The sequence below is a fragment of the Gekko japonicus genome, unplaced genomic scaffold, assembly GCF_001447785.1.
Source record: "Gekko japonicus isolate JY-2015 unplaced genomic scaffold, Gekko_japonicus_V1.1 scaffold111, whole genome shotgun sequence".
In the NCBI taxonomy this organism is placed as follows: domain Eukaryota; kingdom Metazoa; phylum Chordata; class Lepidosauria; order Squamata; family Gekkonidae; genus Gekko; species Gekko japonicus.
The window spans coordinates 1803083-1826129 of NW_015171505.1; the positions used below are offsets into that span (position 1 = coordinate 1803083).

At 43.2% G+C, this 23047-nt stretch overlaps 2 protein-coding genes across 2 annotated transcripts in view; one reads left to right on the top strand and one right to left on the bottom strand.

The window, feature by feature from the left end:
* Positions 1-11748, bottom strand: part of TICRR (TOPBP1-interacting checkpoint and replication regulator) — a 43451-nt gene extending 31703 nt beyond the window's left edge. Inside the window, exons 1-8 of the mRNA XM_015419245.1 lie at positions 10917-11748; positions 7739-8012; positions 6948-7189; positions 5804-6047; positions 4975-5107; positions 3605-3744; positions 3194-3403; positions 1549-1701 (exon numbers count right to left, since the gene is read on the bottom strand). Of these exons, the coding sequence (XP_015274731.1) occupies positions 1549-1701; positions 3194-3403; positions 3605-3744; positions 4975-5107; positions 5804-6047; positions 6948-7189; positions 7739-8012; positions 10917-11576 (2056 nt within the window). The 5' untranslated portion in view covers positions 11577-11748. The remainder of the gene's footprint in view (positions 1-1548; positions 1702-3193; positions 3404-3604; positions 3745-4974; positions 5108-5803; positions 6048-6947; positions 7190-7738; positions 8013-10916) is intronic.
* An 897-nt stretch (positions 11749-12645) lies between these two features.
* MIS18A (MIS18 kinetochore protein A) overlaps positions 12646-23047 on the top strand; it is a 13209-nt gene continuing 2807 nt past the window's right edge. The window contains exons 1-4 of the mRNA XM_015419265.1: positions 12646-12889; positions 15028-15094; positions 15898-16020; positions 18224-18317. Of these exons, the coding sequence (XP_015274751.1) occupies positions 12676-12889; positions 15028-15094; positions 15898-16020; positions 18224-18317 (498 nt within the window). The 5' untranslated portion in view covers positions 12646-12675. The remainder of the gene's footprint in view (positions 12890-15027; positions 15095-15897; positions 16021-18223; positions 18318-23047) is intronic.

A 23047-nucleotide genomic window follows, 5' to 3' on the forward strand; every position in this document is an offset into this window, starting at 1 on the left:
GGCAAACAGCCACGCTCCCCCCCCCCGCATTTTCCTGCCCATGTGCCCGCGGCCATAAGCGCTTTTATATAAAAATCTCAAAATTGACTGTTCCACTAGAAGCCATCACACTCCCAAATGCATACCAGGAAGAATTACCAAGAAGGTATTTGGATATATTGGACTCCAAAGATCGGTTGAAACCATTAGAAGACCAACGCTTGCCAGATGTGTCCATGTGATCGCGCCCGTTAAATCCGCCTGGCATTCATCCCTCTTGCGTGGCTAATTGTGCGTGTGATCGGAGCCCTAATGACTTTTAAATGACTCCAAAAGAGCTTAACCAAGAGTATGTTTTAAAATCATATCTTAAGCTCAAGACAAAGTGTCTTCTCCAGGAACTGCTATTTTATTGCCTCTGTCTATGCCGGCACCTCCCACATGTAGCAAGGTCTGTAACAGCAAGTTAATTAAGATACTTTTCTTTTTTCCTGGTGCAAAGAAAACAGTTGTAATCTTTTCTGCTGGGAGAACTGCCTGGCGAATAAGAAAAGGAAACGGGAAAGAGAGTTGTTGAGCCTTTTTATTGGCGGCTGTAAAAGGGCTCGAGATGGAGAGGATTTTCCCTCCCACCAGCCAGCAAGCAGATGAAAATTGATGACTACATGGGTTCAGATGTTTCCCCTCATGCTTGTACCATTCCTACTTCAAACTGCTTTGCACCTCTGGCTAATCTTTTGCCTGACACCAATGTAGTAAAGACATGGGGAGAGGCACTTCTAGTCCAAGGAGACAACAAAGGCAACACAGTTGTTAAACACGCCAACACCAGTAATGGTACTATCAACTCAGGGGCTCTTATCCAGTTATCTGTTCAGTTAACTGCTAAAACAGTGGATGCTATTTTTTAAAGAATTAAGCTAACTGAAGCTAAAATTAATCAACTCACCAAGATGGTCTCAGTGTTCTGGCGAGAGATCAGATTATGACAGCCTCCAAACAGGAAACCATCCAGACTCAACTGTCTTGGAGACCAAACAGAGAAAAGGCAAAACCTCCTGGAGATATCAAGCAGATGCAGCACAATTCTAGCTAAAACTGCAGGCTTGCAAAATATGCATAATGGTCTGCAAATATAAAGGTCAAACACCGTCATGGAAGCAAGCTGCTCACCATCTAAAAGCCCTTTTTGGCAAGGCAAAGCCTTCACTAGACTTAATCCAGGTAGTGCCATTTCATAATCAGAACCAAGCACAAGGAGTAGTGCTGACTCTTAGAAGCTCCAGGGGTCCTAGAACAATGATGTAACAGAAAGAATTCTTGCACTTATTGATCATGGGACCAGTCACATTCTCTCAGTCTAATTTACCTCACAGGGTTGTTGTGAGGACACAATGGAAGAGAGGAAAATGATGTATGCCACCTTGGATTGCCATCGGGGAGAAAGGCATGGTACAAATGAATTAAATAAAATCTCAATTGTAAAGGCATCAAACTGTCTGGTGTCAAACCTCCCCTAGGAACAGCTCTGCATCATATGTACACTTCACCTGTAGCATGTCTGTCCACCTACCACTGTCTCTTGGACTTCGTTTGTTATCTGAAAAATGCTCATAGCTGCCACAATATCACGGGCACATGAGGACAAATTTTCTCCATCAGCCACAGCCTTCTGGTAGCTTGCAGTTGCATAGGAGACCATCTCTTCCTCAGTTTTGAAGTCTGTTTTCCAAACATACAGACATAAAAACATGTAACTGACAAAAAACAAGAATTTGACACAAATGCTTCATACAATCCCAGTAATACTAATGAGCCACTAAACTTTATTTTGGAGCAAGTACCTCTTCCATTTAATAAGGAGATGGTAGAAAACAGTGGAGGAGAGGAAGCAGTATGTAACAGCTCAATCTCGTCATATCTTGGAAGTTAGGTGGGGTTGGTACTTGGATGGGAGACCCCCAAGGAAGACTCTGCAGAGAAATGCACAATCTCTGCTTCTCACCTGCCTTGAAAGCTACATAAGTCGGTTGCAACTTTATGGCACTTACGTAGAAGACAGTAGCAGTGCCTTTTCCAATGAATGGTAAAAAGCAGATTCCAACATTGTGTGTGTTACACAGCAGCCATCACAAAGACATCTGTGTGGCAGCAGCCCAGTGTGTGAAGCTCAGGATTGCAACAGCAAGGAAACTCACACAGTTCTGCTCCCCCACAGACCAGTGTCTACTGCTAACACCATCCACTCTCCCGCAACCAAAGGCTATCCTGTCTTAAGCTGCTTAACTCCCCCCCCCATATGCCTTTTACTATAAAGACATGGTGAAATCCTAAGCAGTCACACTTTTTAAGCCCGTTATCTTCAATGGACTTAGAAGAACGTAACCCTGTTTAGGATTGCACTGCCGTACTCTTCACTGCTTCCCTTCCCCTATTCTTAATCCAGAAACTCAGCACTCGCCATCAGTATGCTACAACATAACACCCCTGAAACAGGAGTAGCCTCCTGCTTTTACCCCATAAAGCATACTGGATGCTAGTAAAGACAGCAGCATACAGAATTCCATATTCTCTTCCACTCTCCAACCCCATTTATTTCACATATTCATACTCTGCTTTAGGGCTAGACTGGCTCCCAAAGCCCCTTACAGTTAAAATCCATGATCATACCCAAGTATGCATGTATCTGTGTGTGCATGCATGACAGGGCAGAAGGAGGGAGACAACTGCCATTCACTCTTTTAGCTTTAGCTCCCATCCCTTCAGTGGGTCTTGCCATAGCTCTTAAGGCCAGTCCACTCCTTGCTTGTCATTTTAATTGTAATCAGTTGCTAAGACACAGAATCCCATTATCTCAATTAAAGACATTACTACAGCAGCATCTATTTATTTATTTACTTCATTCATACCCTGCCTTTCTTCCCAATGGGAACCAAATCAGCTTACCTTGTTCTCCTCCTCCATTTTATTTCCACAGCTATCGTATGAAGTAGGTTAGGCTGAGAATGTGCAAATGGACCAAGGTCACCCAGCAGCCTTTCATGGCAGAGCAGGGATCTGAATCAGGGTCTCCCAGTTCCTAATCCAGCCCTCTAACCACCACACTGGCACATACTGCATTGCCGTCTTGCAGAACACAGTTGGCTGGAGGTAATACAGAGGGGAGTGCCAGAGATGCTAGTGCACTGACATGCTGATCTCATTTTACACATACCTAATTTAGCTCTCACAGTTCTTTCCTTTTCTTCCACTCCGTCATCTGCTCTTCTAGGCAGCAGCCTTTGGGCTACTTTCTCGCTTACTGCCAGCTCTTCGTCTGGCTGGAGCTTTTGGGCTCTCATGTTCAGCCTCGCAACGTTCAGCATCTTAAGGGAACGAGGCATGGTCTTCATCTTCTGCCTGACAGGAGTCTGGGGAGCGCCATCTGCCCAAATTTTTAAAAAGTGTGTCCAGATAAATCACAGATGATCATCATCCAACAAACCAAGCACGCGAGCACATTCAAATGTTGTAAAGCTTTATGTAATCAAGGACAGCAGAACTTATTCTGTAAAAAAGATAAGTACAGGGGATGGTTGTCATGCAAAACACCAAGAAGACCAGCAAAAACATAAATTGTGCATACGCCTCTTTTTGTGATCCCGTCGACGAGATGTAGCAGAGGCTTTGGAGGCTCTCTGGTGGTAAAATTCAGACAGGCTATGGGTCAGCTCCATTTCTGGCTTCCGTGTCTCTTCCACAGTAGCTGGAGCTCCTTGCAGCAACCTGTAGTGAGAAAATCAAAATAAGGGTTATTGGCCAAAGGAGAAAGAAAGCTGCTTCTCCCTGCTGCAGAGGACAGCTTGTGGAACTTAACATCCTTGCATTGGCTAGGGACCAGAATACCTATTTTCCTGTACCACTTAACTCAGTCATGGTACCCTGTGCCATTCCAGACTGCATGGCTGCATGGTCTTGCCTGCAAGAATGGTTACATGTGAAAGACTGTTAGAATGGAAAAACCACACAGGAACCTATATTTTGCTGATTAAATGGGATCCCTGCTACAGTTCACAGCCCAGGATCTGGGACAAGATTGGGGCCACTTGCAGACAATATTTTCTGCTCCAATTGGTACAGCCATGTTCCCCTCTCAAGCCAATGTTAGGGCACCTTACACAGGCATTCTCCCTCCCACCCCTTCTAACCATCACTGCGGTGACATCTGGGAACATGAGGACCCTCCACCAGCTTGCCACAGTAGGGAAAGGCAGAGCATTTTATTTGACCACCACTAATTCCATCCATGTAGCCGGAATGTAATACAGGGATCCAAAACTGATTAAACTGTGTGTTCAGCCTGCACCAATTTTTCAAACCAAGTGATTTATCGTAACACAATCTTTTTTAAAAAAGAGAGAGAAATGAGCTTGAAATAAACAACCTCCCAAGGGAACTCTTGGTATTTAGGAGGCGGTGAAGACAGTTTTATACATGATGGCATTTGGTTCATTCTCCTGCCTACTGGCAGTTTTAAGTTATTGATTTTAACACACAGTTTTCATGTATTTTATTGTATTTTATCATTTACATTGTAAGCTGCCTTAAGTTCCTATAAGGTAGAAAGTTGCTAATAAATGCTTTATATAAATAACATAATTCCTGTTATTTTACTTCATTTATACCCTGCCTTGGTCCCCAATGGGCACTAAAAGCAGCTTATAACATTCTCCTCTCCTCCATTATATACTCTCAACAACCCTGTGAGGCAGGCTAGGCTGAGAGAGTGTGACTGTCCCAAGGTCACCCAGCAAACTTCCAGGGCAGAGTGGGGATTTGAACCCGGGTCTCCATGATCCTAGTCTGCCACTCTAACCAATACACCATACTGAGTGTCCGTACAGTTCTGGAGCTCAGTTCAATGGGACTAAAATTGTATGTTAATGAGGCTAATTAGGGAGCATCCTGCACCCTAGGTCTGCCTTACTCTAATGTAAGACTGTCCCTGAAGATTACCTTAATGATTCCATCAAAGGGGAGCTTCCTCCACACAGGTTTGACAATAGGTACCAGCTTTCAATCACTACAGGGCTCCAGCGATGTGTCCAAAACAGCTCCTGCTGTACCCACTCTGGAAGTGTAGTCTCTGCTGGACATGTGTACGTACACACACAAACACAAAAGAAATTCTAAATAATAATCAATGTCCTTAGCCTCCCCCAGCCAAAAGAATTCAGCCTCAAATCCTATGAAGATTTACTCAGATGTCAAATCACAATGGGTTCACTTGTGCTTATTCCCCGGTTTAAACGTGCCCAGGATTTTACCTTAGACAAAATGGCTGTGCCATCAGAAAAAAAATGTACTGATTAGAGAAGAACAAGAGTGAAACCAGGAACCAAAAAGATCAGATACCTGTTGTGTCTGATAAAGTGGCTTTGATTTTCAAAACGAAAAGCATCTCAAGAAAAGAGCTCAGAGTCACAAAAGCTCATGCTGGAATGCGGTTAGTCTTTAAAATATTACTGGACTTTTGTTTTAAGGCACTCAGATCAAAGGCTTTCAAACTGTTTGGAGGAACCCTCAGTAGCTCAGAAGGTAGTTACAGACATTTCCTAAAAGACAGCTTGCAGCCAGCTACCAATTTTCCCTTCTGACAGATTGCTGGGCATGTTTTAGGCCTCTTTCTTTCACATGAGCCAACAGGACTTGATGGCACCTCACAAAAATCACAGACAACTCCCTAAATCTTTTGCAATATACAAGGGTTCTTCAGCAGGTAACATTGAAGGATTCCCTCAAGTTGTATTAAAAATGGCAGTTTTCAATATGCAAATACACTTACCAGGGCTAACTGGGCCATTTTCTTTCAGGTCATTTACTTGATTGAGCATGCTGCTCACCATTTCAGGGGAGCTAAAGTCATCCTCCGTGGAAAGGTTCCCTTCCTCAGCAGTCTGAAGGAGGCATCTTTCAACTTCAGCCATTCTTTCAGCACACAGAAGAGAAAGAACAGCAGCAGTACTGGAGATGGGGGAAAAAATCCCAGTACAGGGAGAACAGGATCCTGATGGAGACACGTCAGCAACCTTCCCAACAAGAAACAAAGATCAAGGAAAAGTTACACAGGTACACAAGCAAGAGTTACACAGAGTTACCAACCTAGGTGATGCACAGTAATTCAGAAACAGCTAGATGACTCCGGCTGCAGCACTAAGAACACCTTCATCAGAGTAAGCCCCAATGAATAAAATGGGACTTACTTCCAAGTAGACTAGTTTAGGATTGCTCCCTCAAGCCACCCGTAAAAACCAACAAAATCTGGAGAGGAAAGGCTGAGGGACTTGGGAATGTTCAGCCTGGAGAAGAGGGAGGACATGATTGCTCTCTTGAAGTATTTGAAGGGCTGTCACTTAGAGGAGGGCAGGGAGCTGTTCCTGTTGGCAGCGGAGGACAGGACTCGCAATCATGGGTTTAAATTAAGGGTGGGAAGGTACCAGCTGAATATTAGGGAAAACTTTTTTACAGTAAGAGTTGTGCAACAATGGAATCAGCAGCCTAGGGAGATGGTGGGCTCCCCCTCACCGGCAGTCTGTAACCAGCATCTGGACAAACACTTGTCAGGGATGCTCTAGGCTGATCCTGCATTGAGCGGGGGGTTGGACTAGATGGCCTGTATGGACCCTTCCAACTCTGTGATTCTATGAGCAAAAGCAGTGGTGGCAATACAGAATTTATGAGGAATGAACTAACCAACAGAACTGGCCCAAGAATGGTACTAAGGAGTTCAGTATAGTTCCCTGTTCAAAGCTAAATAAAGTGCAAGTCTAGACAGTGTTGAAGACCCTTTGGGAAACCCATTCCTGTGCTGTAGAAAGATGGGACATAAAAGAAATAAAGAGGCACAGTCCTGCCCTGCACAATATCTGTTAACTTATCTTTTTGTAACTAGACATAAGACATTATTCAAAACAGAATGGGCCACTTACCAGATGTAATCCTTGAGCCAGGATACACCTTACAAGATGCTGAAACAAAGACATCTCCTGAACAGACTGGCCCAGTGGGGAACTCTGTATTATCCAGCTCTCTGCAGGGAAGCTACTAGTATGCATCATATTCCAGCCTGCCACTGTGCATTTAAGAAAAATACTGACTGGATTCTCAAAACACCTTTGGCTCACAGTCAAGGGCTCCAGGGTCACAGCACAGCTCTGTGGCTTTTGTATTCCTGTTCAAGGCAATAAACAGAAGACAGTGAGACTGAAAATAAGCTTTCAAAGAAGGAGAAATAAGCAAACCAACCAAGATATAGTAATGGATTAAGTAAACTGGTAACTCTGGAAAGAGCAAAGGTTAGCACTTTGTTTACTAGCCTGGGATGCACAGAAAGAAATAAACATGTCAACAAAAGCAAGGAATGCCTTCCCCAAAATTTATCTGGGACAGGCATTAACACAACAACTTCCTTTCTGCTATGTGGCCCTTTTTTAATGGTATTACATTTGCTACTTTCCATTCCTCATGAGGATGACTTTAGCAATAAGTTGCATATTTGCATTAAGAATTCCAGGCAGCCTAGTTCAGAGTTCAATTTCATGATTGCTGTTACTTAGATAATTTAATTTCGTTAAGCCTTACTGCATAAAACTAGATCCATTAACTCATCCAGAGATACAAATACAGACCAACACAAAGTCTACTTTTCATAGGACCTTGAGTTCCCCTAATTTGGTCAAGAATCCCTTACAGGATATAATAGCAGCATTACTTTCATTACCATCACTCTTTAGAAATAGCATTCCTTCCAGGTGGGGGAATGATGCTTGTAATGCAGAAGGTGAAGAGAATAGACAGTTCAGGGTTGAATCCAAAGGCAAGATTGTAGCCCATGATGAGAACAGCTTAGGCGATATGGACTCCAAAGGGAAGGTCTGCGTTCTGTGACAATTTAAATGGCGAATGAAGATTTCTGATGGCAAAATGGTGCCCTTCAAGATGCGCAGCAGTTCTGCCAATGTGTGGTACCCAACATGATCTGGAGAATCAAGAGGCTGAAAGAAGAAAACAGAAAGGCTCCACTTAGTGATATCAGAGAGGGGATAACAGTAAAGTGTATGCTACGAAACCTATATGATACAAAATAAAAGCTGTAATTCAAGATGCTATTTTTGTTATTAAATATAGTTCCCTGTACATGAAAACTGTTGTTCTTAATACCATGCAAAGAACTGTTCACTTCCAGCATTTCTCTGTTGTAGCGAAGAGGCCTGCCTATACATTTGTCTGGCATGCTTTTTAGAAAAAGCAGCAGCATGAGTATAAATGGGCAATTTTTACAGTGTAGGATGGTAAGCAGTGGGGTACTGCAGGGCTCAGTACTGGGTCCGATGCTTTTTAACCTCTTCATTCATTAATTAAGCTGTGAAGTGGCTAAATTTGCAGATGGCACAAAATTGTTCAGGGTGGTGAGAGCCAAGGAGGATTGTGAGGCACTCCAAAGGGATCTGTCAAGGATGGGCGAGTGGGCATCAATGTGGCAAATGGGGTTCAATGTGGCCACATTCAAAGTGATGCACATTGGGGCTATAAATCCTAAATATAAATACACATTGATGGGGTCCGAACTGGAGGAGACTGACCAAGACAGAGATCTTGGAGTCATAGTAGATAACTCACTGAAAATGTTGTCAGTGTGCGACTGCAATAAAAAGGCCAACGCTATGCTGGGGATTATTAGGAAGGGAATTGAAAACAAATCAGCCAGTATCATAATGCCCCTGAATAAATCAATGGTGCGTTCTCATTTAGAATACTGTGTGCAATTCTGGTCACCTCACCTCAGAAAGAATATTATAGTATTGTGAAAAGTGCAGAAAAGGGCAACTAGAATGATAAAAAGGTTGGAACATTTTTCTTATGAAGAAAGGTTAAAGTGCTTGGGGTTCTTTAGCTTGGAAAAACAACAGCTGAGGAGTGACATGATCGAGGTTTACAAGATTATGCATGGGATAGAGCAGGTTGAGAAAGAAGTACTTTTCTCCCTTTCTCACAATACAAAAATTCGTGGGCACTCAATGAAATTGCTGAGCAGTCGGGTTAGAACACATAAAAGGAAGTACTTCTTCACCCAAAGAGTGATTAACACATGGAATTCACTGCTACAGGAGTGGTGGCAATTACAAGCATGGACAGCTTCAAGAGGGAATTGGATAAACCTATGGAGCAGAAGTCCATCAGCGGCTATTAGCCAGAAGGTATAGATAGGAACTCTTGGTCTGGGACAAGCGATGCTCTGTATCCTTGGTGCTTGGGTGAGGGGCAACAGTGGGAGGGCTTCTAGTGTCCTGGTGTACCTCCTGATGTCTAGTGTCCTGGTGTACCTCCTGATGTCTAGTGTCCTGGTGTACCTCCTGATGGCACCTGGTATTTTTGGCCATTGTGTGACAGAGTGTTGCACTGGATGGGCCATTCGCCTGCATTAAAAGCAGGGTTGTAAAAAAAGGTACTTGTAACAGCAGACTTCAAGTGACCAGGGAGGGAAGCACTATAAAAGACCTCCCTCCTTTGGGCTACTTATGCCACACAAGTACAATGTGTGTGTACATGTAGGCTAGAGATAGGCTGGTGATATTTATAGATTATATGTCAGGCTGATAAGACACACCAAAAAATGCTGTTATTTCTATTTTATAGATAGGGGAAAAGGACAAGTGGGCAAAACTCAGATACTTCAGTTTTTACGAAACAAAAATCAGTAACTAAACCACTTTCTTTTAAACAAATCAAGAACTAAGGATATCCCCCCAAAGAAAAAGTGACTTTTCTTCCAACAATGCAAACAATTGTCATCCCAGGCATGATTGTTAGCAATGAACCTGCAATCATCTCCTCCCATTAAAAGGCAAGTCCACATAAAGCTCTCTGTGAACAACCACACGGTATGTTGAAATTCCTGCAGGGACTACATGTATTTACATGGACAAGCAAGGTATCAGTGAATGCTGAACACAGGCTCTGCCTGATTTAGAACAGTAATCCTCAAATGGGTCAGACCTGTGGCTACACACGAGAGGAGCGTATGAATGGTGGCAACAGATAGAGCTGTAGCACTATTATATCCCATATCCCGGTGAAGCAAATCAGTACCTCAATGGTCACATTTGACACAGATCTCTGCCAAAGATCGACACAAAAGAAACCCAAGATTATACTCCATGTTCTTGTTCCAATACACTGATGTATTTCACACACAAGGGTTCCAACATGCATAACTGGTTTGTGCAAGGGTGGCCTTCAATAATATTCACTTACACAGTGGGGGCTACTCTGCACATGTATCCATACATATATGCAGTTCTTCCCTCTGTTAAATTGAATATTGTAATCTGTGTGCACCAAAGCTCCACAGATGCATCAGAATGCACACAATGCAGGCACACCCAGCCTTAAACATTAATGAGATCTGGGCTCAAATGTCAACTCAGACAGGAAATTCACAGGATGACCAATCATCATGCTCACTCACCTTCTCTTGCAACCCACCCTAGTTTTCAGTTTTACTGTATCAATAAAATAGTAATTTCCACATATTCTGTCCTCTGCTTCTTGGAGGAAGACATGGAGTATAAGGTCCTCTGCTTCTTGGAGGAAGACATGGATATGTGTGCTTAACAAAATTCACATAGAAAGGTTAGCTTATCATTTGAGATTCAGCATCACAAGCAATGTTTTCTCTAAGCTGTGGAGTCTTGTGAGCAAAAATTCTACTTTCTGAGCTACTGGCATTAAAGTTGTGAGCAAGCGATTTGACTACTGTATAAATTAGTTTGCTCTGGAGCCATCCTTCCTGAGCTAAGACAAAAATGTGTGAGCCAGAGGCTAAAAAACTGTGAGCTAGCTCACAGTAACTCAGCTTAGAGGGAACACTGATCACAAGTGATTAATTCTCTCATTACCGTGGAGTCATCAGCAGTGTCCACCCAATGCAAAGTGATTTTCTGAGCTGCCATCATTTCCTGAATTCCCTTGGGTATGAATTTTTCTGATAGGTCCTGCAAAGTAGGCAGCTCATGAGACAAATGAGCATGACTTCCAGAAACAAAGTGCTGCAATTCTCTCTGGGAATGAGGGCAGGGAGAGAAGAGAAAAACGGTATTCATAAAATCCTCAGAAGGATTAGAGCTCCTTTGGGGCTTCTCTGAAGTCACAGTTAATTTGCTCTTCTGGCTCCTCAACACCACCTTGGCTGGAGAAGCAATTTCAGGTCGGTCCCACTGATAATCAAGTAATGCTTCTTTCAGCATGTTCTGAGCAAGAGTGGCTCGAGAAGATGATCCAGGCAAGTTCAAAGCATGGTAACAGTTTTCAAACCTGGCCTCTAGCTCCTCTTCAAAATCTTCCCAGCTGCGAGATCCAAGTTCATGGAAACTGCCTACCCGTGAAATTCTGCCCTGGACACCTAAGGAGTCAAAGAACTTGAAGCCCCACTGGACCTTGTCGAGGCCAAACCTGCTGCCCAAATAGTTCAGGATCTTCAAGGTGCCCAGATGAAGATGAGCCTTCTGCACAGAACTGGCCGTGTCCAGGAGAAAGACAACATTGTGGGAGCAGGTCATGATGCTGCGGCAGATATTCTGTATTCCAGTCACCTTGTACTTCACCCAGACTTAGCAAGCAGGCAACTCTGAGGAACATCACAGTCCTCTACTCAGTTTTCATCACAGTGCTTTTAGCCTTTCAGGCATGCTCACTGGGAAATGTCCCACTGAGATCTTATTTCAAAAGCAAGCACATTAGACAGCCAGCCACCCCCCACTCGTTAGCGCAACCTAAAATACACAATCCCCAAATCTTTCTGCTTCATCTGCTAACAAAATCATATCTAACATACCTGTTTCCACTATATCCCCACCACTATGCTCCTGTTGCCCTACCTAACTGTCCCCCTCCGTTTGCCCTTCTTCCGTGCACCCTGGCCTACAAGGACCTTTCAATGAGGTGCTGCTAGTAGGAAGCCCCCGCCACGCCGTGCCCCACAGAGCGCTGACCCACGGCTTCAAGACTTGAGCCCGACCCTGCCATACGTCCCCCTCCCCCGCCACTATTTGCGGGGTCCCAGTCTAGGGCGCCGTCATTAGCCCCCGGATCAAATCACCCAACCCAACTCTGGCGCGCTCGCCACCTCGGTCTCCCATTGGCTCCAGGGCGCTCCCCTGCCATTGGGTCCCGGTGACTTTCTAGACCCCGCCCTCAATCTCGCGACTTCCCAGCGTGCTTTCCTTTCCACCACTGATCGCGATTGGCTGTCGCTTTTCGGCGGAAACGCGGAGGGAGGGAGGGCAGAGACACTCGGCATACATTTCCGGTAAAAAATAAAAACAATCTTTTTTGGCCGCTATAGGCCATGACTTCTTTATGTCGTTTTTTAAAAAATCGGAACAGCGGTCACTGCGGGTGTGGAGGGGGAGGTATTTGTGAATTTGTGAATAAATAAATAAATAAATAAATAAATAAATAAATAAATTTCCTGCCTTGTGCAGGGGGTTGGACTAGATGACTCTGAGGTACCGTCCAACTCTATGATTCGAACCGCTTTCAGTAGCCGTCGCTCCGGCGCATGCGCATAAAGATGATAGAGTTTTGTCCTGGACGGTCCTCCTTGCCTAGTTCCGTTGTTGGCGCCGAGGAGGCGAAGGGCGGGTTTTTTGAACGGCGATGGCGAGGTTGCTACCGCCGCGCTCTGTAGAACAGGCCTCCTTGTCTGTGATACCATCTCCGGGTAGCGAAGACCAAGAAGACACAATGAAGGCGGTGGCCGGGGAAGAGCAACAGCCGATGGTGTTCTTGTGCGCGGGCTGTAAGCGGGCGGTGGGAGACACGCTGGACTGGGAGGCCAACGACGAAAACACCAGATGTCTCCTCCTCAGGAGTGAGCGCGCCTAGACTGGGCCGAGGGGATGGCGGGGCGGGGAAGAGAAGAAAAGGCTCTTCACAGCTTATTTCCTTGAGAAAGAGGGCTTTCTCATCTTTATCTACTAGAAAACTTTTTCGTCTTGTCAGTGTCTTAGTACGGATGCAAGGCAGTTTGCGAAATATTTAAAAAGCGGGTAAAACCAAACCGCAGCGTAACTTTGCATAGTGGTGATTAGGCTTGGTGATTAGGTAGATTGTTCCACATTGATATGGTAGCCACCGAAAGAGCCCAAGACCAGGTAGTAGCAGATTCAACCCCCATACAGCCAAAAAACCTTCAGCCCTGAACAAAGGGCGAGAGACTTTCCCAAGTGTACAATGAGAAGATGGGCAATTTATATCAGTTATGTATCTCCTGTATATTCGTGAATTGACGTCCAAGAATGGGGGGAAGGGGATAGGTTGTTCTGAAAGTTTCCATTCTTGTTTCTAAGGTTCTCATGTTTGAGTGCTTATGAGTGGCATGACTGCATATTGCCCAAGATGATGTTTCTCTGATTTTTATCCTGTTATTCAAAGCGCTCTGGTTGATTTTTGGTCCCTTCTGCCCATTTTATTCTCAAAACCAGTGGGAGCCAGTGTAGTGGTTAAGAAGAGTTGGTTTTTATACCCCGCCCTTCACTACCCGAAGGAGTCTCAGAGCAGCTTACAGTTGCCTTCCCTTCCTCTCTCCACAACAGACACCCTGTGAGGTAGGTGGGACTGTGAGAGCTCTGAGAGAACTGACTGACCCAAGGTCACCCAGCTGGCTTCATGTGAAGAAGTGGGGAATCATTAGAGTCTGTTGCTCTTAACCACGATACCACACTGGCTCTAAGAGGGAGGCCTGGGTTTGAATCCCCACTCATGCTATGGAAGTTTGCTGGGTGACCTTGGGCCAGTCACACTGTCAGCCTGTTAGGGGAGTTTGCTAAAACCCATCACAACTCCCCCCCCCCCCCCCAATCAGTCTGGAACAGAAAAAGAGTTACAGCTTTTGCTGACAGAGTATACAATTTTATTAAGAATGATCATCCTTGATCCTAAGCTGGCACACTGAACAGATACAGAGTTCCTTTTTTAAAAATTAAAAAAGGATGGAGCTCAGAGTCTGTTATTTTGTAAAGTGTTTATCCATTCTGTTCCCAAACATAATTCACCCTTCCCTCTGTTTAAATTACATCCACATTCCTAAGAGGGAGAAAGGAAAACAAACCATATACTCTGCGGGCTAATGTGCACCAACCCTTGACTGAGGTAATGGTGCTAAGAGATCAGATTTACAGTGTGTGTGTGGGAAGGAATAGTAATATCTGTAAAATGTATCAAGTCGACATAGGCTCACTAATCAAAGGTCCTGTCCTTTCATCTATTAGCTTCATTGACCAGAGGTCTTAAGCCAAACGTACAAGCAGCTACTATAAAACGCATTACATATAATTACAAGATAATTTAGACCAAACATTTTTACAATAAAAACTAATAAAAATACTCATAAACAATATTAATCAACATTTTATAAACTTCCATACATTCTATAAAATCCCATGATATTATGGAAATTAGTTTTAGAATTTTAAAATTTGCATACATAAAACTACCTACAGCATTTCAAAGCCGCTTTAAAAATAGCACTATCAATAGATATTTTGCCACAATGTTTTTCCAACTGTAGTGCTAAGTGGCCGTTTTGCTAAAAAACAGTATTCAGATAGATTGTGCGATTGTGGATCAGGTGCAATAGAGACCTTAGATCATCTTATGTTATTTTGCCACCAGTGGATTGGTCCCAGATCCTGTTGGATGACTCCTATTTTACATAAGACTTCATGAAAAGTATATCTTGGCTCCTTTACGATATGGTGCAAGCAGCTCACCTGCTTCTGTTAAGGATGTTGGACATGAAGACAGTTGCAGGCCCTTGCTGGGTACTGTTTCTAATTATGCTTATCAGTTGTTTGACTAGAACACTGTAGCATGACCCAGTTGCAATGGGAACCTACCTTGGACCAGAAGGCAATGCCATTTCACTGCCATGCCTTGTTGTTCCATGTAAGCCCATGGTAAAGTGACTGGGCAGAGTGTTTAATGTAATTGTATCTTTCCCTGTTATAGGTGTTTCTCCTACTGTCACTGTGGACAAAGAGCAAAAGCTTTCAAGCTGGCCAGAAGAGCGTGGCTGGTAAGCAGTGTTCAGCTCCAAAGGGAAAGTTAAATATGCCTTATAGCTAGCACATCCTTTTTTACCCTTTTTATTTTGCTTTTAAAAATCTATATGAGCTAGTAAAGATCATGTTTGGGTTCATAGTGCCAACTAGGATCTGGGAGACCCAGATTTGAATCTCCATTCTGCCCTGACTTAGGTGCTTTTGTGACTTAGGTGCTTTTGTGAGCATAAAATTGAGAATTTTATAGGCTATTGAGTCTGCAGTGGGGAGAAAGTAGTAGTAGGAAGTCATTTTTGTAGTTAATTTACCGAGTTTACACCCTGCCTGTCTGCTCTCATCAGGGCCACCCAGGTGGCTAACAGCTTAAAAATATAGGTACATAATAAACACACATGCTAAAAACCATTAAAACTAACTGAAACTGAGCTCGCTTGCGGGGAGGGCGGGGTATAAATATAATGAAGTAAATAAATAAATATCTAGGCTGCTGTGTGTTGGCTCACAGGACGGAATGTTATTTCAATATGATATATGTATACATTGAGATAGATATTGAAACTACTCTTTTCGGTTGTGGTTGTTCAATAATATGTCTCTCACTTGCAGAAAGTGGAACATTGCTGTGTTCTAAACTATAAGATGTTTGGGGTTTGCTATTTTATTTTTGATTTTTAGTGAATTTTTTTAGCTATTGTAAGCCATCTTGAAGCACAAGGGAAGTAGGAATATAAGTGTTTTAATAATCAAATAAATGACGTTAGCATAACCGTGGTTTGTCTCTAAGTAAGTTGTTAATTTTTTATTTTTGCTTTTGTAGTATGCTTGAAACTTTAATTTGTTCTGGATGCAAAATGACACTTGGAAGCATTTACAGATGCACCCCAAGACATCTGGATTATAAACGAGATTTGTATTGTTTGAATATTGACTGCCTTGAAAGGTAAGAAATAACAGTTAAAATTGCAAGGTAAACTTTCAATTTTTTATCATTAGATTGGGGAATTTAAATACAGTGAGCCTTGGATAAGAGTCTCAAAGTTCTGGAGCGACTTCTCTTGTGCAAGGAATTTGATGAAAGATACTCCTTGCCAGGGTTGCCAACTGGGCTGGAGAAAAATGTTCTTTCCCTTTAATAGAGGTTTATTGTGTGGAAATGGATCACTGAAGCTTTACAGGACATGGTGATAACACACCATTAAGCCTCTGTTAAAGGGACTTGATATTTTTCTTTCCAGGCAGCTGGCAACTATACTCCTTTGCTCCTACCTTTAAATTTCAGGAAAGGGGTTTTAGGTTTTTTGTGCATTGGTGTGTCCCCCCTGAAACACATTTTCATTCTGATGTACGTGGAGTGGGGGGGAAGTCAGAACTGGCTCTCAGTCTTGCTGGTATTTAAGTGGATGGCAATGAACACAGCCTCCTTCCAGCCTTCAGATTCTTACGGTTATAATGGTTTTATGTCCACTGATGTCACTATTACCTATGCAGATCAACTCATTGGCGCTAAGAAAAGAAGAGACGTTTTTTAAAAATTCATATGATTATATGCAGATGATTTGCCTTAGAATCATAGAGCTGGAGCAGGGTCATCTAGTCCAAACCCCTGCACAATGCAGGAAATTCACAAATACCTCCCCCTCCACACCCCCAGTGACTGCTGTTCCATGCCCAGAAGATTAACAAAAGTAAGGGAAAATTGCTGCAAACGTGCATACAAATAATTGACAATAGTATAAACACTTAAACTTGTGATGCCCAGAAGATAACAGGAAACCCCCACGATCTCCAGCCAAATTCGCTTGGAGAAAAATGGTTTCTTGACCCCAAAGTGGTGATCAGCATTTCCCTGGGCGTGTAAGAAAGGGACACAAGAACTAAGCGCTGATGCAGTCCTTACTGCCCTCCCTCATGATAATCAGCATTGCTGTCAGACGGCCATCTAGCCTCTGTTTGAAAACCTCCAAAGAAGGAGAGCCCACCACCTACTGAGAAACCGCTGCCCACCACCTACTGAGTAACCGCTCTGTCAGGAAGTTCTTCCTAATGTTTAGCTGAAAATTCTTCTGATTTAATTTCAACCCATTGGTTTTGATCCAACCTTCTGGAGCGACAGAAAACAACTCCGTACCATCCTCTAGATGACAGCCCTTCAAGTACTTGAGGATGGTTATCATGTCACCTCTCAGTTGTCTCCTCTCCAGGCTAAACATACCCAGCTCTTTCAACCTTTCCACATAGTGAGGGGTCTGGAGACCAAATCCTATCTTTGTTGCCCTCCTCTGGACATGTTCCAGCTTGTCTATATCCTTCTTAAATTGTGGTGCCCAAAACTGAACACAATACTCTAGGTGAGGTCTAACCGGAGGAGAGTAAAGTGATACCATCATTTCATGTGATCAGGACACTGTACTTCTGTTGATCCTTGTCTGAAGCCTTATCTGAAACCACTGTAGTTACCATGTTTTTCTTATGCAACCATTAAAATACAAAACTTACCCTTAAATATTGCAGCTAGGAAATTACCTGTGCTATTAATCTTGCATTGAAGGCTGTCTGGTAGTAAAACAACAGATTCTGATCCTGTTGAGCTATGATTCTGTTATTACAAACAGTTCAAAATATAGGTGAAGATTTTACAGATTAATCCAAGAATTCAAAGTGGGCACATGACAATTGGTTAGTGCAGAATGCTGCATTAATAAACATTATTATTCCTTTTGGCATGGTGTTTGTAAAGTTTTGATTATCATACCTCAGTTTTGAGTTCTGTACCAGTACATGTCAATAGCGAATTCTCTGGACCACGAACCTCCATGTTTAACAGACCGGGCCATGTTTAACAGACCATGTTCCCTTTAAATGTCTTTTGCAAAGCTGCACTTAATGAGTGAAGACCAAGTGGTGACATCACCCACTTCTGGTTCACTTGTGAGCCAGAAATGGGTGAAGTCGCCACTTCGCTTTCACTTGCATGCTTTGCAAAAGCTGTTTCAAGGGAACACATTCCCTTGAAACGGCTTTTGCAAGCCCAGCCAACACAGACCTTATGAACATCCTGGGCCCCGGTCCATGGAAAAATTAGGTCCGTGTTCTGGTCTGGGCCCCTCCCTAGTCACACTTCTAATAACTGCTGAATGTCCAAGTTATACCCTAGGAAGTGCAAGAAAAAAAGCTGATGTGGATAAAGAGCCTCTTACCCTTGGAAATCAAGCCATTTTGGAAGAATCCCTAGAAAGGGTAAGGAGATGATGGCTTTCATGTTCTGCTTATTTCTGGTGGAAGTCCTTCATATCTCTCTTTTGTTGAGAAATAATTTTTTATATCTAGGACCCCACTATTGCTTTATGTTCTGGTTCCTTTTATCAAATGTTAAAATGTATTTGTTTACATGTTATGGTTTTATTTGCTTTATTGCAGTTTTTTACTTCTAGTTATGTTAACACTGTTGATGTTTTTGTTGTTTGTTGTTTTACTTCTGTTGATTAACTTGCTTCAGAAGCCTTATAACTATGAAGAAAAGCTTAAAACACATTTTGTGAGGCCTCAGTTGATACTCAAAAATTGTAGTTGTCTCCAGAGCTGATGAAATCAGGATTCTGCACACAGTCAACCATTCAGTTCCTTTTTTGCTTTTACAAATGCTGGTTTTGTTGCTGTTTACCTAGCCCACACTGTAGTGAGGGTGGCACCAGGGGAATACCATGGGATCTGTGTTTATACATAATAAGAAGTCATAGTTAAAACTAACTTTGGCTAATAAAACTTCAAACCATGATTTCAGATTGTGTTTTGAGAGTTAGAGTGAAGTGGATTGCCAGACCATCATCTTTTTTTTAAAAAAATATTTATTTAGTTTTTTAGTATACAGCCAAAAGCAATTTTATACATATATATTCATGTTTTTGAGGCCTTACACATGATATATTTTCCCCACCATTTATACACTCTCAACCACTTTCTTTGGAATATTGTTTCATCTTTGCCACGTAATTGCATTGTTAGTTTATCCAGTTCAGCTATTTCCAGCAATTTCTTTGCTATTTCTATTCTAGAGGGTAGTTTTTCCGTTTTCCGGCACCTTGCTACCATTATTCTTGATGAGGTTAAGATGTATGTTAGTAAATATTTATCGTCTTGGTCAAAATTATCGGGGATAATATTTAACAGATATGTTTCAAGTACCATTTTTAGGTTCACATTCATTATTTCTAATATCATTTGTTTAACGGTTTTCCAAAATTTTTGCATATTATAACATTTCCACCACATATGTATAAACGTTCCTATATTGTTCTTACATTTCCAGCAGTTCTTCGAGATTTTTGGTGCACATTTTGCAATTCTATCAGGTGACAAATACCATCTATGGAACATTTTGTATATATATTTTTTGTAAGCTGTTCATTGTCTTCCATATTTTGGCCCAATCATCAATATCTATAGTATAACCTATATCTTTAATCCAAGCTATCATTGAGGGTTTAACCATCTCATCTTGCATGTATCTTTCTAATAGGAACGTATATATTCTTTGTATCAGTTTGTCGCTGGTTGACAACCATATCTTATCTAATTCGTTGTTTCCCATAAAAAAAGCCTGTAGTTTTACCTTTACTATATATGGATTGCAATGGAACCGATTCCCACTATGTTAAATTAATATTCACTGTAGCTAAATTTTTGATCTTATCTTTTTTTATCTAGTAGAGTCTCATATGTTTTTATCTTATCTTTTGTCAGAAGTGTCGGCTTAATAAATGCTTCGAGTGGGGAGACCCATCTTGGTATTTTCTCGTAGTATTTTTCTTTCAGATTTTGCCAGTATTTAATCAGTGCTCCCCTTATTATATGCTGAGAAAAATTTGAATGCACTTTATCTTTATTGTACCAAATATAGGCATGCCAACCCAGAGCCAGACCATCATCTTAAACCATGTCTGAACCAAACCAATCAGTGTTTATCTAACTGAATTGGTGCTACAAAATATGTTTGGTCCTTACATGTCTTTCTAGATAGTGCTGTCTGAAGAGTGATGTGCGAACACAGTTCCCAATAGAAATTCCGTTTTGTCAGATTCTCTCCTTCTCCTTCAGTGGGGGAAGGCATCCACACTGGTTAGGCCATGCCTCCTCTCGCTCCAGGCAGGGCTATGCAAATTTTTGAGCATGCCCAGTAGGACAGAACATGGGTGTCCCTCCAGTTCGATAGCCCTGCTGCTTCAGGAGGGTCGTCAGAGCCTAGCTCTACTCTCTACTTCAGTTACAAAGAAAATAAATAAATAAAAAGGAGAAGTTAAAGATGGACTAGAAGTCTTCAAAAAGGGCTCCGGTCGCAGGACCCTCAAGGAAAAGTGTCCCTCATCAAGGCAAGCCATGCCCGCCCAAGGTCTTGGGCAAAGGGAAAGGGCTGCAGGACGCTGACTTGGCATCAGGACGAGGCGAAGAGCAGGCGGGTGCCCCTGAGGCCTCGGGGAATCACCTAAGCTTAAGCAGATCTGCCTCCAGGCAGCCAGAAAGGGAGGGGGAGGAGGGGCAAGCTATTAAGAGTATGGCTGAAGGTTCCATGGCAGCAACTGTCGGTGAGTTTCCTGCAGCCCCACCAAACACCTTTAATCCTTCCTCACCGGTTCAAGACCCCAGGCTCAGCGGAACAGCCTATTATGGGGCGCCTTTCATCCCAGCCTTTTTCACCATGGCGGGACCCACTGCCATGGCCAGTGCAAGTATGGGGTCCGTGCCTCCCCCCCCCACTATGTTTGATCAGTCCCCTACATACTGGAATACATGGAGGGCAGCCTGGTTCCCACAGGCTATACCTACAGAGTCAGAAGTGCAGCAGAGGGGTCAGTTGGGGGGGGAAAGAGGTCCTTTGGTAAAAAGAAACCAGATAATGATGGGTCTCAGTCTTCACCTCCTCCTAAGAAATCAAGGAGGCTGACTAGTAGACATGATTCAGAGGGGGAAGGGACCCCATCCCTTAGTTATGTGACAATCACTGGCTCAGACAGAGAGGAAGGTGAACGGTCTGGGGAGGACTCTGACACAGAAGAAAGCTCTACCAGATTTCAGAGATTTCTTAAGAAGGTGGCCTCAACTCTTAACTACAAGGTAGAGACAGAGGTACAAAAGACCTCCAAGACCACTCCTGACCTGGATACCAGAGGCTTCAAGAAGCCAAATAAACAATTAAATGTCCTTTTCCTGAACATTTTGAGGAGGTTATCAGGTCAGAGTGGGCTGTGCCTGGGGGTGGTTCAACCTTACAAACCATCGCCAAAAGGTTTTATGTCCTTCTGGATAAGATCATGGAGGACTTGAAGGCACCTTTAGTGGATGCTCTGGTTGTGGCACTACACTCAGGAGCGGTCCTATCAAAATATGGGGACAATGTACTAAAAGATACAGTGGATAGGAAAGATGAGACAGTGCTAAAGAGAGCACATGAAGCAGCATCCTTGTCCATCAGAGTGTCTGCAGTTTTCTCAAATTTCACACGTGCCATAGTGATTTGGTCTGACAATCTGCTTCAGGATCCTGAACCAGATCCACTCACCGTAAAGAGATCCCTGCTCAAAATAAAGCATGCAGCCCAGTTTGCAGCAGATGCCTCTCAGGATAGCTTACAATGTTCCGTTAGATCTCAGGCAGCTAACGTGGTGGTGAGAAGGAATCTATGGCTCAAGCAGTGGGATGTGGTCTCACTTTCAAAATCAAACCTGTCCACAGAAAAGTTTTCGGGAAGGCTTCTATTTGGCGAAGGTCCTTTGGAGAAGGTGTTAGTGGAGACCAAGGAAAAGAAGCGAGCTATGCCGTCATCAGCTGATTCCAAAAAGGACTTTAAGCCAAGAGCCTTTCAGTCCTTTCACCTTTACAAGCTGCCATTCAGAGGCAGAGATTACAGGGACAATAGAGGAGGCTGTTTTTCCTCCTCCCAGTCAAGATTTCGGAGTAAGCAGTTCTCCGGACCCAAGAAGGACTACAACAGTCAAGGGAAAAAGCCAGCAGCATGACTCCATGATAGGAGGGAGGCTGCAAGATTTCACCCCACAATGGGGAAGGACCACTTAAGATTCTTGGGTCCTCTCCATTGTTTCCCTCTATGCTGAGTTAGTGTGAGCTAGCTCACAGTTTTTTAGCCTCCGGCTCACACGTTTTATCAAGGGAAAAAGCCAGCAGCATGACTCCATGATAGGAGGGAGGCTGCAAGATTTCACCCCACAATGGGGAAGGACCACTTAAGATTCTTGGGTCCTCTCCATTGTTTCCCTCTATGCTGAGTTAGTGTGAGCTAGCTCACAGTTTTTTAGCCTCCGGCTCACACGTTTTCGTCTTCGCTCAGGGAGGATGGCTCCCAAGAAAACTAATTTATGCAGTAGCCAAATCGCTTGCTCACAGCTTTAATGCCAGTAGCTCACAAAGTAGAATTTTGCTCACAATACTCCACAGCAGAGGGAGCATTGGTTCTCTCTATTTTGGAGTCTGGGTACAAGATCCAGTTTTCATCACTACCCCCATATCATTTTATTCATTCTCCAGTTCCAAGCAATTTGAGCAAGCTGATACATATGAGGGAAGCCATCCAGCACCTGTTGGACATTGGTACGATAGAGACAGTCCCAACTCAGCAGCGCTTCCAGGGAGTGTATTCTATCCTTTTTCTTGTCCCATAAAAATCAGGAGAATGGAGGCCCATTTTGAACCTCAAAGAACTCAGTGTTTGGGTGGTTCAACTGAAGTTCCGCATGGAATCTTTAAGCTCCATCCTTCAAGCTTTACATCAGGATGATTTCTTGGTCTCCTTGGACCTCAAGGAGGCATACTTACACATACCACTACATCCAGAACATCAGAAATACCTGCATTTTGCATTTCACGAGGAACATTACCAATACAGAGCGCTGCCTTTTGGTCTATCATCGTCACCTCGGGTGTTCACCAAGGTCCTGGTGACATTAATAGCATCACTG